Here is a 17,075-nt window from a genome sequence, read left to right on the forward strand (position 1 = left end):
AAGCCTCAGCATGGCACCTTTCTGTTCACTCTGAGCCAGGCTACAGCATGACCCGACCAGCCCTCACTCACGGGACTTGAATTCTATCAGGTGGATGGGCTCATCTTCTCTCGCTTCCCTCACATTCCTGTCCCCACCTCCTCTCAGCCCCCCAGAGACTCGGCAGCAAGCGAGCCTGGCCCTGGGTCTGGTGGTCCGGATCCCTGTCCCCTCAGCGGGGTCCTCGCCCCGGCAGCTCTGCTCCCTCAGTCTCCGGCTTCCTCCCGCCCATGAGGCCCTAAGAGGGGCTCCGCGCCGCCGTCTGGCCGGTGACCGACTCCCTGAGCGCAGCAGTGAGTCCAGCCAGGCCCCTCAGGACCCCGCCACCCATAAATGCGAAGCTCAGTTTCCCTTTTCACAGAGGATGATGAACGAGCACGTCCGGGCTGGCTGAGTCCACAGCAGACCGACGCACTCAGGCCTGCCCTTGACTCTGGGGAAACAGAGTCTGCGTCAAGGCCAGGCGTCTGGGCCGGAGTTGCCGTCCCCAGGGTGGTGCCGAGGGGGAGGGAGAGGAGGCCAGCCTCCCCAGATTCCTCACCGCTGGTTGGTTCCTGGCAGCCCTGCGGACCAGCTGGGGGTGAGGACGGAACTTTCAAGTGGCTGCTCGGTGCCGCCCATCATTCCCACTGGGCAGATGTTGTAAGTCTGGTCAGTGTCTCATGCCCGTCTTAAATGTCCTTCTCTTTCCTTAGGTAACATCCTGGGTGTCATTCGGGACCATAAGAAACTCGTGAATACGTTTCGGCTGATGCGTCGAGCGGGCTATATCAATGAGTTTGTTTCCATCTCCACAAATCTTACAGACCGATGTGTCTATATCTCCTCTGACGGAGGAAGGTTGTGCAGGTACATGCTGCTGACAAGAGGCTTATTTTTTTTTTAGACTCTCTTTTATGTCTGCTTTTGAAGGAAATTGGTTCCTACCTTTGCTATAATCTTTCATTGTTTAGATGAATTTGATTCAGTGAGCAAACAAACACCTTATGATTATGCAGGATTCAGAGATTCTGGCAGAATCACCGAAGTCTGGTCAAATAATTGAAAATCATGTTCAGAGATCTTTCACCAAGAGGTCAAAGGTCCCGGCCTTTAGACAGCTAACCACAGAAGTAATTATAAAAAGCTACTAACTATGCTATTAGTAAGTGCTGGTCAATCATTAGTACTTTATTTATTTATTTTTTATTTTTTTTTGCTTTTTGAGTCACACCCAGTGATGCTCAGGGGTTACTCCTGGCTTTGCACTCAGGAATTATTCCTGGCGGTGCTTGAGGGACCATATGGGATGCCGGGGATCAAACCCGGGTTAGCCGCGTGCAAGGCAAATGCCCTACCCACTGTGCTATTGCTCCGGCCCCAATCATTAGTACTTTAATGCATGCACTTTATTTAAGACTTTAACTATATTTCTCCTTAGAAGAGTGGATTGTTGTTTTCATTTAATAAATGAAGAAGTGGAGCTTAGGGACATCTAGTAACTTACCCCAAAATGGATAATAGAGTCTGTTTTCTATTCAGAAGTGCTTTAAAAAAATTTTTTTTTACTTTATTATTTTTTTTATTAGTGAGTGCTTTAAAAATGAATTTGTCTCTCAGTCATGAGTTCACAGACTGCATACTGTTGCTGTGAATGAGCAAAGTTCATAAAGAATCAGTGGGGTTTTATTATGTGGATGAAAGAGGAAAGGCGCTGAGGTCACAGAGATGAGGTGGTGTCTCTTCACGTGGGGAGAGGTGAGGGAGTCCCTGGGGTGTTCTCTTTCTTCCTAAGCCTTCACTTACCAGACCACAGTCGTTCTCCGTAGAGCTCAGCTAGGCTCCGGGCACAGTTCCGTGGGAGAGAGAGCGCGGGTCCCGATGCTGGGCTGTCGCTCCGCAGCATCCGTGTCTCCCCCGCCTTTGGGAACGCCTGCCCAGCCGGAGAGGAAGCATGCGGGTCAAGCACAGTCAGGCTCTCTCCTGACAGAATTTGGACCTCATAGAGTCACCTGAGCCAGAGAGTGCCTGGACCTTCCCGTGCCGACAGCATTGTGCCAGAGATTGTCCCAGTGCACCTCCGCCCCGGGGGGCCCAGGGGACTGTTCTGGCATCTTTTCTTTCTGAAGCTAAACATTTCAGCCTTTCCCTTCATTCTCGTCCTCTTACTCGAGTCTCATGCTGTTAGTTTCATTTGCAGCCAGAGCCTCAATATTGATATTCAAACTGTGTTTGGATCCTAATTCCCCACTTGTTGGTGTGCGGGGCTCGGAATTTATTACGTAAATGCCTGAGCTGGGTTTTCGTGGTCGGAAAAAAGTATATAAAAATAATAACCGGGGCTGGAGAGATATCACAGCGGATAGGGCGTTTGCCTTGCACAAGGCCGACCCGGGTTCAAATCCCAGCATCCCATATGGTCCCCTGAGCACCGCCAGGGGTGATTCCTGAGTGCAGAACCAGGAGTAACCCCTGTGCATCGCCAGGTGTGACCCAAAAAGCAAAAAAAAAAATAAAAAATAAAAAATAAAAAAAATAAAAATAATAACCCCCCCACCCCACCCTAATTTGTCCGAAATGGATGAGGCATTTACATGCGCAGGCATTCATATTTACTTATTTATAGCTGTTAATGATATGGGCCAGTGTCTGGAAAGACTGATATTTTTCTAGGTTTACCTCTTTTGTTATTCCCAACAAAATATGGTGTATTCTAAAACCAGATTCTTTCTAGTGGTAATTCTGCAATGCCATGTGTAGATCTGGCGGGAAGAATTAGGAGAATTTCTTGGGTCAAGTAAGAGGTAACTGATGAGTACGAAGATCTGTCCCTCTCCGTGCTCGTTTCCGTCCTAGCTCCTCGGTCTCTTGACTGCAGTTAGCGTGACTACACTGCACCCCCCGTGCAGGGCCATTGCTCTGCTCCCCAGCCAGGAAGAGCCCTGAACCTCCAGGTGACGCCGGTTTCCGGGAACTGTTCTCCACTTCAGTTTTCAGCATCTGGTGCTCCCCTGGTGTAGTTGTGCAGCTCCCCTCCTGAATGGTTGGCAAGTGCTCACTTGTCCTCGCATCGTTCTTTGGACTTCAGGGCAGAGCGCACAAGTGTCTGGGGCTGCCCCGCGCCTCTCTGAGAACTGCCCTGTCCAAATAGCAACAGCCCTCGACGTTTCAGGCCACATGCCATCCTTTGTGCTGGCGTTTCCGTGTGGGGAAGCCTCAAAGGCAAATCTCCACTGACAGTTACAGGTTAATCTGGACCCCGTAGCTCGAGAGCTCCTTCTGCGTCCTACCCGTTCACGTCGCTGCAGATCACCAAGGGAAGGGTTATGTTCTTGCCAGCTTTCAGCCCTTCTCTTTGGTCCTTAGACTAGGGTGGGTGGCCCAGGGGTGCTTCTCCTTACTCAGAGTGCTCGAGAGAGCCGGTGCTTGCCAGGCCCTTACGCAGATGGCCATTTAAGGCCATCCGAGTTGTCCTCACCTGCCGACACCATGGTAAGAGGCCATGCATTCCCGGTGTGGAATCGGAGGATGCCTTTGGAACGACGCATTGTCAGAATTTTCAAGTTATTCGGAAGACTTTTCTTTCTAGGCTTTATTGAGTAACCTTTTTGTGTTGCTTTTTCAACTGAAACTATTTTTCCTGAATATTTGGAGGAAGGAGAGAGAAGAGAGAGACAGAGAGAGAGAGAGAGAGAGAGAGAGAGAGAGAGAGAGAGAGAGAGAGAGAGAGAAAGAGAGAGACAGAGAGAGAGAGAAAGAAAGAAAGAAACGTACACACATACATTTTCACACTCGGTGCTGATGGATGTATGTAGGGACACCAGGACAGATAGTCAGAAAACCTGCAGGAAAACCCTGTTCACACAGTTGGATTGTGTGTCTTTGTGTCTTTGTGTCTTACTTCCCTTGTTTCACTCAGGGCAATTTCTGTCAAACTGCTATGAATTTGTTCTTTTTTTTCCATTTCAGGCCCTACATAATTGTCAAGAAACAGAAGCCTGCAGTCACAAATAAGCACATGGAGGAGCTGGCTCAAGGCTACAGGTAAACGTCCCAGAGCAAAACTCTGCAGCCTCATTCATGCATGTTCACACGAATAATTAGAACTCACATCATCTGATCCCAGCTTTAAGGAAAGAGTGTTTTTGCTGTTAGTCCTAATTTCTCCTATCAGCCTGCTAGAAGCATATTTCCTGTGTAAATTTTCTTGGACATTGTTAAATGTTCATTATCACTTAGATCGTGAGGACTAGAGTCTGGGTCGACATTAGTAAACTGTTGTGTATTTCTATAAAGGGAAGGGCTCTCCACAATAGGATATGATGTACTAGACACTGTGGGTTTCTCATCATAGATTTCTGAAGTCATAGTCCTACATTGATAAGAATCATAGGCATCCTCTCTGTATCACATCAGCAATTTCTGATGTAACAATAACAGCTTTCAGTTTTCTCTAAGTATTAATACTTTCAGAGAGTAAAGTGCTATGGGCCTAAAGAAAACACGTCTTCCATAAATTTCTGCAGGAAAATGCTTTTTAGTAATACCCATCTCACCAATGTTTCCCCAGGAATTTTGAAGATTTCTTACATGAGAGTCTGGTTGAATATTTAGATGTCAATGAAGAAAATGATTGTAATATTGCACTCTATGAACACACAATTAACAAGTAAGTAGGATCTAGTGTTACATGCTCTCTGATTAGAAAACATACCTTCTTGGTTCATTTCCTCTTCAATTCTTCAATGTATACTTCAGTGGGAACCTCTGAAAGTACTGTCTACTATTTTATAATGAAGCAGGATTCATCGTTGGTCTGTGTAAAGCTATGGGACGTCTAGTGAATCATCTTTGGATAAAATTGTCCTTCTGATTTACTTAAGAAACAGTGTATTATTTAGAGGGAATTGATTCTTTGATTTCAGTAATTCATCACTTGTTAACCGTCATGGACAGGCCAGGTAAGTGTATGTGCCCCTCGACAGCCCGGGAGGTGTTCAGAGGACTAGCAAAGTGGGCTTTGCATCAGGACCCCCATTTCCTTCCTCAGCTCTTTAGAGCCCGATGGGCGCCGCCAGGGTGGGCCCCGGTCCCCCGACACCACCCTAGGCAAAGATCTTACTAGCTCTTCTAGAGAGGCTTTTGTCAGCGAACATCTGAAAGCTGATTGTCAGTGTGGAATTCCCTGCGAAGTATGTTGTAAAGATATCTCTAAACTTCTGTGTAGCATAAACACGAAATGATAATGTGTTCATGATGTTTCTTCTAGAACAGCAATATTTTTAGAGGCATCTGTCTCCCATTTGGAGTACATTAGAGGACGTTTTTATTTGCTATCTAATGCATGGGACTGGTGGACCGTTTACCTGCAGTTGGAGGTTTGGCAGTTACATTGTTAAGTAACTAGGAAATTTAATAATACCACATAAGAACTGTATCTTCAACCCAAAGCAAACCCTTTTCTGTTTTCTGCCAGCAGATGAAATCTGACACTTTGTTTTTGTTTTATTCTGAGTTAATAAATGATGCGTTAGGCCCGAGAGATGATAGTACAGTGGGCAGGATGCTTGCCTTGCAAGTGGTTGATCTCCGGCATCCGATATGGGCCCACACGTCTTGCCAGGAGCGATCCCTGAGTGCAGAGCCAGGAGTAGGCCCTGAGCACTGCCAGGTGTGGCCTCAAAACCTAAATAAACACATAATAAATTAAGCTTTCCAGTCAGTGGGGAGGGGGTGCTGGGGTGCCCCAGCTGTGCTCAGGGACTGTTTCCCGCTCCCTGCTTAGGTGTGGCCCCTGATGCCGTGGATTCAAACCCGGCTCAGTGGAGGCAAGGCAGGTGCCTTGATCTCTCTGCTAGCGCTCACGCTCTCAACTGGTATTTTTCTTCTTTCAAAGCGTGAGTCTCTTAAGACGCTGGTTTTATTCCCATGATTTCAAGGTTGCCCGAGTGTCCTGGAGACTGCTGTCAGGACCCCTGTGATGCCAGTTCTGCCCTTCTGCTTACCTGGCCTCGGGGCCCCCCTGTCCGCTGTGCCTAGAGCTGAGCCTTTCCTCATCGCCGCCCCCACCTGCCCACCCGCCGGGGCTGCTGCCTCTCGTGCCTGGTTCTGGCAAAAGTCTCCTGGCCCTCTCTCGTCCTCATAGAGGCCTGTCCCTACAAACCAGAGTGGTCTCGCCACTTCTCTTGTCCCCCCTCAGGGACTCTCCTTCTGTCTCCCTCTGACGTCACCTGGAAGGCGGCCTCAGGCCCCCTGCAGCTGCTCACATGCCTCCTCCTCGGCCCCCCCTCCTCGCCCCCGTCAGTGGGTTCCGGCCGCAGCGGCACTTCTTGGCGCACTCGGGCAGGCGACTTCTCACTGAGCCTCCCGCTGTGTCCTCACCGCCCTCTCAGACCTGCACGGCGCCCTCCCTGGCACCCCCAGCCCTCTGCCCACGTGTCCCCTTCTCAGTGAGTCCTGCTGACTGCCCGTGTCAAGTTGAAACAGCTGCCCTGTCCGCCCCTCTTCGCTGCTTCGTTATTCTCGTCCTGATCACTTTGCATTAAAACCAGTAAAATAGGTATTTTTGATCATCTCTGTGAACTGTCTCCTTCCACCAGAAGCTTCATGAAAACAACGACTTTCTATATTGTTTGCTGCTATAAATGAAATGACTGTTGGCATCACCAAGCAACCTCATTCATCAAATTCATTTTGTTTTAAAAACACAAGTATTACTTAATTTACACTTGTGACATTTTTAAAAGTATAAAAATGTCTAAGGTAAAGATTGTTTTGGTTTTTTTTTTCCTTTTTGGGTCACACCTGGTGATGCACAGGGGTTACTCCTGGCTTTGCACTCGGGAATTACTCCTGGCGGTGCTCAGGGGACCATATGGGATGCTGGGAATTGAACGCAGGTCGGCCGAGTGCAAGGCAAACACCCTACCCACCGTGTTATTGCTCCAGCCCCTAAGGTGAAGATTGAATCCACTTCCTTCCCCATTCCCCCAGACTCTACCCTCCAAATAGCTAGTGCTAATGTGTTTTGTGTTCGCTGCTAGATCTTTATCATTATTATTATTATGGGTGCGGAGGGGAGGGGAATGTGGTGCCAGGGATTAAGCCCTAGGCCCTGCTCTACCACTTGAGTCACATCTCCATTCACTCTTCTGGACTTGTTTCCTTTGTTTGGACCTGGGCTCATACTAGTGATGCTTAGGGCTTACTCCTGGCTCTGAACTCAGGGATTATTCCTGGTGGTGCTCAAGAGACCATATGGGATGCCAGGAATTGAACACGGGTTGTCCACATGCAAGGCAAGCGTCCTATCTGCTGTCCTATCTCTCCAGCCCCTACACATTTTTTCTTCAGTGAATATAAACATACATACATGGTCCTACACAGTGAGCAAGACAATAGCCATAGGTTTTCGGAGCTTTGGTCTTTATACTTAGCATTATTAACATTTTGAATATTTTTCCATGTTAGTATTTTTGGTGAGTGCAGGCACATACTATTTACTTTTTTAATTGTATTATCTATGCATAGTTTATTATTGCTTGTCTTCTATTAATAAATATTTGAATTCCTATACAGGATGGGAATTTATGGTAGCCTCCTTGTTTTTGTAAGCCACAGTCCAGAGTGGTAGGATCTTAAATAATTATTAAATGACATATTATCTTTATGCATTTTGTTGTCATGGGGAAAAAAAAAGAAACTTCAGTGTTTATTTACCTTCTTCCTTTTTAACTTTACACCTGGAAAATGTTTTGTTTACATGAGAATGTCAGATTGCCTAGCCTTAAATAGTAGGGTACACTTTAAACAAATTCTGTTTTATTCTAGGTTATAAAATATATAAAATGTCACTAAAAGTTTTTTTTTTAAGTAAATAAAGTCGCAGGGGGTAGGGTGCTTACATGTGGCTGGCCCAGTCCGAGCCCTGGCATCCCACTTGGTTCTTCAGGTACCACCAGGAGTAATTCCTGAGTGCCCAAGACAGGAGTGACACCTGAATAGCTCTGGGTGTGCCCCAAACAAAAGCAAACAACAGCAACAACAACAACAAAAAAACCAAAACTGAGATGCCTGACCTCTCTGCTAATCAAGAGGATCGGGGTTCTGCTCGGTCCGAAGGCCAGCGGCCAAAGCTTTTCTCCAAGATACACGTGCAAGACATCATTTCTAACCAAACATAATTCATAATTCAATACATGCGTATCAGGAAATAAGTAATAATAGTAAGATGCTAACTGGCCAAGTGGGAGATCTGTTTACCACATATATTGCAACTCGTTTTCCGTGAAGCAATGGGCTGTCTTGGAGGTCACCGCTCCTCACAAGGCCCGTGAAGCATCTGCTTGCTTGTCGGGAATAGCTGACGACGGAAAAGAGGGTCTCTGCAGACACAGGTCTTGAATGTGACACCTGCTGCTGTCAGAGAAGGCCTAAGAACTGTCCAGAGGCCGGGGTGGCAGTCAAGGATGTGGCTCAGGGGGAGACTGCGTGCACTACAACCCTTCTCAGCCCTGGGGTCAGTCACAGCCACAAAACAAGCAGCCGAAATAGCTTAGCCAAGACAAGGCTTTCTGCAAAAACAGAGTATGGAAGCAGCTAGATTTCTAACACCTTTGGGGTAAGGTTTTACTCTGTGTATGTTATATGTAGCAGACAGGTCAGTAAAAATATGTTGTAGAAGATGTACAAATAGAACTTGCCACAAACAATTCAAAGATTACCTGAGCTGGATAGTTAAATAGCTCCATTTTTAAGTTTTTCAGGTTAAGGTAAATTAAAATGATTTAAATTCATTTCCTCCATGATACTAACATTTCTAGATCTCTTCAGTAGTTGGCTAGTGGTTATAGTACTGATTCCCATCGGTCTATAGTAAGTGTAGTAATTTGGTCCTCTCGCTAAAGCGGTACTATAACTTTCTCACTGAAAAAGTTGGAAAACTGAGGGAAAATGGTTTATTCATGCAGTGTACATATTGTTGCTACTATAGTCCATATGCTAAAAGAGTATCTTATATTATTACTATGTAGTATTTATTTCCTTACATACAGGAACCTGTGCTATCTCTCTTCTTCTGTATTTCTATAAGTAATGATATATCCATTTTTTAAAGTTTTAAAATTTATTATGATTTCATTTTATCAGTGTTAATAGGATCAATTTCTGTTTTGAAGGCTTAGTTATGTCGATTGTATTTTATGTTTTTATGTAAATTATATTTGTATAAAACTTTATATAAGCGTCCGGTCAATCCCTTTGGGGACCTACATGGTCATATCTATATTCTTTAAGAGATACTTCTTTTAAATAAATGAATAATGCAGTAAAAAGACCAGTTAACTAAAGAACTGCAACTGTGATGTAAAAAAAAAAGAAAAAAGGAGAGAGCTATTTGTGTTAGTACTGGTGTTTCAGATGTCTGATTCTTATTCACTTTCTAGAGATACCACCCACCTGGAGATTGAACCCTTCACTCTTCTTGGTGTCTGTGCTGGCCTCATCCCATACCCTCATCATAACCAGTCCCCGAGAAACACCTATCAGTGTGCCATGGGGAAGCAAGCCATGGGTGAGATATCCTTCTTGAATTTGGTTCCTAATACTTGCATAAAAGACTTAACATCTTTATTCTTACTAGGATACCGGGTTTGCCAATTTAGGCATTACATGGCGATTAAGTATAATCGAGCTCGGAGAGTTGCGTGTGGAATAGTTCAGTGCTTCTAGGTTATGTCTAAGGCTTAAACAAAATTGGGGAGACCCTCTCTGAACTGGTTCCCTTGAGCAAACAAGTACCGGTCATAAATATCACAGTTATGGAAGGCAGTTATGAAGAGAAACCCTGTAGAATACAAGTTGTTCTCCAGAAGAAGTAGAGAACAGGTGAAAAAACCAGGGGTGAAGGGAAAGGAAATAGAGACGTAGATGCTTGGTGTGCGTCAGATTATGCTCGATCATTCTAGAACAGTGTCTCACCCTTTTCACACCTGTGAGCCGTCAGCTGGTGGTCGAAAGATCTCCAGTCTAGGTGGTAGTCATCGAAACCCGTATCTCTGCAGTTGCGTCTGTCGATTCTCAAATATCCACTTCTTGACACATAAATTTTCAATTTTTTTTTCTTGCTTTTTCTTACTTTTCTTGCGTCCAACTCTCCATCCACCCATAACGTTCATTGAACGTCAGTTGTAAACTAGACGCTGAAGTCGGAACCTGAAAATATTGATGAGCTAGAGCCCTGTCCTTCAGCAGCGCATAATCTAGCAGGAGGGACCACCAAAATAGTAGTTCACTGTACTGGAGTCAGTGCAGTTACAGGCTGATAGCGAGGATCTGAAGAAATCCTCGGAGGAAGGTCACTTAGGTTGCAGGGAACATTATCTCCTAAATAGAACTGAAACTGTGCCTGACAGGCGGTTTCCGGAAGAGTGCGTTAGAAGCAGACACCGCATAGGAAAGTCTTCACGCTTATTTGGGGTTGCACTAGTGGGGCGGTGTGCTGAAGGGGAGTCCTTAAAAGAAATGCATAAATGCATAAAGGCATCTGAACTTTTATCTTGAAGATGGTACAGAAGTCCAAAAAAAAAAAAAGATTTTAGTTACAAACTTTTTTTTTCTTTTACGGTTCTGGGGCTTGAACTCAAGGCCTCAGATGTTAATGTTTCTACCTCTGAACCACATCACTGACCCTGCTTATAAAACTGTTTTTTGAAGTATTTTTTCAATAATTGTAATCCTAATACATTTAATAAAATTTACCCTCATGTATGCTTATGACATCAGTATGACCCGTCATCTCTGATTTAAAGTCTGATGCAAGGCACTACATAAAGAAACCATAAAAGGTTTTTTGTAGTGCCTTTGGATAACAGCCAGGATGGCAGTTAGCTTCTCTGTTACGAAAATCAGCTGTTGGGGGCCACAACTTAGCAATTAAGAAGCCCCAGCTCTCCTTACAGATAGTGCGTCTTTCTTTCTGAGATTTTATAGTGCCCTTTGCTTTGCCACGAAGAAATAAGAAGCATGTTGTCCTGTTCCCATTTACCTGAATGATATAATGCCTGGACAGCTCAGAGCGATTCCCAGTGGGAAAATCTAAACAGCGGCTCATCAATTCAGCCTCCCCCATTCATCCTCGGCAGCGGAGCAGGCCGATTTCCCGCTTGTGCCTCTGACTTGCTAACAAGTGGAGATATACAGTACGGAACCCTGTGTGTCGTGAAAGGGCTATCACTTCGACTGGATTTACCAAACCATTTTGTTTCATGATGTGAATCCCGGCTGAAACAATGCACCTTTTGTGCAGAACCTTCAGCAGAATTAACGGAAGACTAATCACTTTATCGCCACTGCCGCTTTTAGTGTGTTTGGAGACGGAAGCAGAAAAGGCTGTCTCTATCTAGCTCCACTTTTGAGAGTCCTTCTTTTTTTTTTTTTTTTTTTAATTTTCAAAGCGGAATCTAGAAGCAAAGAAATAATATTTTTGGTTTTTGTCACTTCCTTTCCTGCAGGAAAAAAAAAAGAAAAAGAAGAAAGCCTTTATTTTGTGTCCCTGAGTATCTGAAATGTTTGGTTCGTTACCACACACAGTTAAGCAGGATCAGTGTGTACAGAAAGCCAATTCAGTGTCTGTAGAGTTCTTTTGTAGTTTTCTGTGTGAAGGTTTTTTTTCTCGTTTTGTTTTGAGTGTCATTTGCAATTCATTGTCTGTGTTTTCTGAGGATGGTGTATTCAGCTGCTCTGACCCTGGGTCCTGCACATTTAGCTCCTTGGATACAATCCTCTGACGTTACTGCTGACGCTGGGGAGACAAAAGCCACTGAATATCTTAAGTAATAATAATTATGAAAAAGCCTTTGTCACTGTTTGTTATTATAAAACACCTGACTGGAAAGAAAAGCAATGAGATAAAAGTGCATTTAAAGTTAGCACATAATATGAGCACATTTTTCTCTTTGGACACTGGACTAGCTGGAGAAGCGTTGAGCGAGGTCTATATGAGAAAGACACAAAAGGAAGAGGTTGGCAGAGGGAAAAAGAAATCCCGCAGCAAAGACCCAGGGCCCTCCAGCAGACCTAGTTCTCTGGGTTGGACCTCTCCCAGTCCAGCCATTTCATTGCGGTGCAGTTTTGACAACTGGCATCCAGGGAATCCTGTTTTAAACTTGTGCCTTTGTCGAAGACAATATGTCACCCGGACTCCTTGTGAAATTTAGAACAATATTCATTTAAAACATTACTAATAGTTTGCATACTGGGCCAGAGAGATAGAGAGCTCAGTGGGCTGAACACATCCGTGCTTTGCACGGGGTGGCCGGGGTTCGAGCCCCGGCACCGCATGCTTCCCCAGTGCCACTGATGCGCGGAGCTGGGAGTCGTCTGAGTTCCACCAAATCTAGCCAAAACAATAAAGAAATGGAGCCGCATTGTGGTTGCTGTCCAACTTGGTTCATCCATGTGGGAAGTAGAAGACAGTAGCCTAGTATCAGATCACTAAATTCCAGCCAGCCAGCCTAGATTTTTTTTTTTTTTTATCTACCATTGACCGCAAACTTCTCCCCCTCCACTGTATGAAGAAACAAGAGAGAGTAGTTTCCCCCTAATCCATGAAAGAGAGTGAAGCAGAGCATGCCCTGGAGACCAAGAGCCTTCCCCTGGCTGTCAGAGCCGGCGTGAGTCTAGTGTGAGATGCAGAGGCTCGTTCTGAAGGCCAAGACTGTTTAGTTGACTGTCACGAGTAGGGTCCAGGTTTCCACACCGTGCTCCTCAGAAGCAGCTCCCTCCCGTGGCCGGGCCGAGCTGGGCCAGGTCAGAGCGAGCGGGCAGGTAGACGTGTGTGAAAGGGCCTGTGTGTCGGGGCCGCTTCGGGTGCGTTCTCCCTGGCACCAGACACCAAGTTCACATGAGTCACGCTTTCATATCCTGCCCATTTTATTAGTTGGCAATCCTCTAGTGGAGCCCTTTCCCCTGCTTTTAAAAGGATCTTTCAGTCACTATCAGCGTGATTAATGAATATGCATCAGAGGCCGCCCCTCCCCCGCCCCCTCCCCTTCAACTCCAAATTGCTGGAACTTTTTTTTTTTTCATATATACTCGGGAACTAACACTGCTTCTGTCTTTGTTTCCAGTAGCTGCTTTTCCTAAGCCCGTTGCTCTTCCCCCTTACCGTAGGATGGGATGCAGTGCAGCATTTTATTTCATTCAGCACTTTCTCATCCCCCCCCCACTTTCAGTTTGAATGAGTGTGTGTGTGTGTGTGTGTGTGTGTGTGTATGTGTGTGTGTGTGTACATGTACGTGTTTTCTTTGTCCATTTGGGAGTCAACATGAAAAGCAGTCCCGACCACATCATTGTCCCTGGAACTTCTTATTTATAATTCTGCTGTTGCTCAGAATATTTTTCTCAGTCACTGTGGCTGTTTTAGGTATGAGCTCTTGTACTGTTTTCTGAGACTAGAGTGTTAATAATGAATGCTCATAGAGGCGGATGGTGATATTGTGAGGCAATCATGAGTGTTTTTTTTATTACACTGCTGATACTCATATTAATCCTGATGTTGCCACCAATGCATGTCCAAATACTTGCATTTCTTTCTTTTTTAGTGTTAATACTCCAGTCATACATAATAATCCCTGTTGAGGGGAGGGCAAGGGTGTTTGGGCTCCCCCTGGCAGGGGTCACTCCTGGCTGTGCTTGGGTGCGGGTGAGAGAGCCTCTTACCCACTGTACTCTCTTTCTCTCTCTGGAACAGTAGTACCTTGTTTTGTTTTTTTTGTTTTGTGTTAGTTTGTCTCTGATGGAGAATTCTTGTTTTGGTAGCTTATAGTAGGTTATATCTCTTATGCCATAGTAACTTCTTGTGGACAGAAACTATCTTCTTTTCTCCTTTTTTCCTATTCCTACTGCATCACTTCTTACTATTTTCATCTTTATCATCTCCTCTAACCCCCCAGTTCACAGCAAAGGAAACTTTTTTTTTTTTTTTTGCTCTTTGGGTCACACCCAGCGATGCTCAGGGGTCACTCCTGGCTCTGCACTCAGGAATTACCCCTGGCGATGCTCAGGGGACCATATGGGATGCTGGGAATCGAACCCGGGTTGGCTGTGTGCAAGGCAAACACCCTACCCGCTGTGCTATCACTCCAGCCCCAAGCAAAGGAAACTCTTAATGCCTTCTTGATAGAAGGCATTTATATATATATATATATATATATATATATATATGTATATGTATATATACACACATATATATCAAATATATATTTGATAATATATTTTGGGTTTGTTTTTGTTTTGTCCCACCCGCATGGCAGAGCCTGGCAAGCTCCCCGTGGCATGTTCGATATGCCAAAAACAGTAACAACAAGTCTCACAATGGAGACGTTACTGGTGCCCGCTCGAGCAAATCGATGAACAACGGGAGGACAGTGCTAGAGTGCCGCATCACGGAAGGTGCCTTCCTGGTAGACTGTGTTGTCCCCTTGGGGGGTGTGTGTCTCTCAGTCACTGTTCTGTCTCTCGTGCTGAGCCTAGCGCCAGCTCTGCGGGTAGAGGAAGGACTTCTTACGTGTTCCTGTCTCTGAGCACCTTAGATTTAACTGTCAAGAAACCAAATACAGATTTTAGAGAAGAATCCTAAAAACAAAGGATGACATCGGAAGGCTTATCCAATCTCATGTTAAGATTTACCATAAATTTTGCCTTTAAGTTCTTGCAAGAAGGGGCTGGGGGGGGAGGGTAGATGAACCACTGTGTGTCTGGGTATGATTTGAAGACCGCTTCATCTAGATTAGCAGTCTGCTCTTGATTATTCCCCCTTCTGTCTGACAGTGCTGTGAGGGAGGGGGAAGAGTATTTTTCAGCATATCAAAGTTTTGTAACTGAATTTTTTGTGATGAAGCTACAAAAAATTTTAAGTAGCAAAGAGAAAATCCTTAAGAAGGCGGTGTTAACCTAGCCATCATGTAAGCACTCTGGAGGAAGGATTCTGCAAAACTTTGTATTTTGGTTACTTCTCTTGGATTCTTTTTTCATGTGGGGAAGGGGAGGGGAGGGAAGGGGAGGGAAGGCATCTTCTTAAAATGCATTAATTAGGGTGTTTTTTTTTTTTAAGTGCAACTTGCCTAAATTTCTTATATGACATTAACAAATAAAAGTCCTGTAATATATTTTAAAAAGTAAAAGACTGGGGCTGGAGCGATAGCACAGCGGGTAGGGCGTTTGCCTTGCACGCAGCCGACCCGGGTTCTAATCCCAGCATCCCATATGGTCCCCTGAGCAACGCCAGGGGTAATTCCTGAGTGAAGAGCCAGGAGTAACCCCTGTGCATCGCCGGGTGTGACCCAAAAACCAAGAAAAAGTAAAAGACTTACCGTAAAGCCACAGTAAAAGTCAGCGTGATCCTGACATAAGTGTAGAACTACGAGTCCCGAAGTAGATGCACACGTTTAAAAGGAACCTGGTTTTCAGTGGCTGTGTCCGGTAAATATCAGAGAAAGGGATATTACATATTTAATTATATCTATATAGAAAAAAGTTAATGTCAACTCCTACTTTGTATCATTAAAAAAAAGTAACAGAAATTGATTAAATATAAGACAAAACTGTAAAACTTAAAGAAGGAAATCTCATGACTTTGATCTAGGGTTTCTTAAATATAAAGCATAAAATATTTTTAAAAACCTAAATAACTTGAACTTTTTTAAAATCAAAGTTTTGATCTTTGAAATAGACACAATTAAGTTCCAGAATTGGAGAACTATTTGCGATGAATATCTCTGATAAAAAAATTTGCATATGTAGGGGGCTGGAGTAATAGCACAGCGGGTAGGGCATTTGCCTTGCACGCGGCCTATCCGGGTTCGAATCCCAGCATCCCATATGGTCCCCTGAGCACCACCAGGGGTGGTTCCTGAGTGCACAGCCAGGAGTAATCCCTGTGCATCGCCGGGTGTGACCCAAAAAGCAAAAAAAAAAAAAAAAAAATTTGCATATGTAGAACTATAGAATAGGACAGCTCAGTTAAAAGATGGAATAAACATAAGCAGATATATCACAAAGAATTATAGGAGTGACCAATACACTTTATGAAAATGTGTTCAGCACTACTGATTATCAGGTAAATACAAATTAAAACGGAAACGTTGCTGCACAATTATGAGGACATAGCAGAAAAAGACTGGCAAAGGGAGACCGTGAAGCATCCGAGCTGCTTATGAATCTCGAGGAGGGATGTAAACAGATGTGACCGCTTTAGATAATTAAGTATTTTCTTACAGTTAATCATCCCCTTACCAAAGTACCCAGAAATTCCACTCCTGGGTATTTGATCTGAAGAATTGAACATGGAAAGGACTTTCATGTCATATATCCACACGCTGGCTCTTACTACAGTAAGAGCGGGGAGCAGGTGAGCAGCCATACGCAGGAACCAAGAGTAGCCGTCACAAGCACCTACGTACTGAATGGTTCGCTTAATAAGATTCCAGGAAAGTCAGGCTAACCTAGAACCTCAGATGGATTTAAGAACAAACAAAAGCAGATCTGAGGTTGTTTGGGGCCAGGAACACAGGGAGGAGTTGGGGGTGAGTTTTGGTGCACACCTGACAGTCTGTCTCGCGTGCTCCCAATTCTGTGCCTGGGTAGGGGGCCCTGCAGTGATGCCAATTGTACTGGGGCCCCTGGCTGGTCTCTGCCCCTCTCTCCCTCGCTAAGGTTCTCATTGTGATTGTGGGGATTTCAGAAGTGTATATGTCCGTCAGAACTCATCAGTTTGTTTACTGTAAGGGCTGAAGTTTGTTATAGTCAGGAATGTTGAGAGATTAAATAGAGAGATTGGGGGAAGGAAGATAAAAAAAATGGTTAATACAGAAAACTTTAATTTTTTTTCACTGCACATTTCCTAAGCTCTTCACATCTTTACTAATCTTCATTCATTTCACTTTTGAATAAAAGAAGGTTTTTACTTTTTTCACCCTACACATATATAGCTTTTTCTGCCAGCTTGTGGCGTAAGAAAGTTACGATTGGGCCAAAGAAATAATCCAGTGGGTAGGGCA

At 44.6% G+C, this 17,075-nt stretch overlaps 1 protein-coding gene across 1 annotated transcript in view; it reads left to right on the forward strand.

Annotated features, from left to right (window-relative positions):
- POLR3B (RNA polymerase III subunit B) overlaps positions 1 to 17,075 on the forward strand; it is a 115,888-nt gene that overhangs the window by 61,016 nt on the left and 37,797 nt on the right. Inside the window, exons 16-19 of the mRNA XM_055118184.1 lie at positions 735 to 888; positions 3,988 to 4,062; positions 4,589 to 4,687; positions 9,462 to 9,589. Coding sequence (XP_054974159.1) covers positions 735 to 888; positions 3,988 to 4,062; positions 4,589 to 4,687; positions 9,462 to 9,589 — 456 coding nt within the window. The remainder of the gene's footprint in view (positions 1 to 734; positions 889 to 3,987; positions 4,063 to 4,588; positions 4,688 to 9,461; positions 9,590 to 17,075) is intronic.

This window comes from Sorex araneus, chromosome 10 (assembly GCF_027595985.1).
Source record: "Sorex araneus isolate mSorAra2 chromosome 10, mSorAra2.pri, whole genome shotgun sequence".
Classification (NCBI taxonomy): Eukaryota; Metazoa; Chordata; class Mammalia; order Eulipotyphla; family Soricidae; genus Sorex; species Sorex araneus.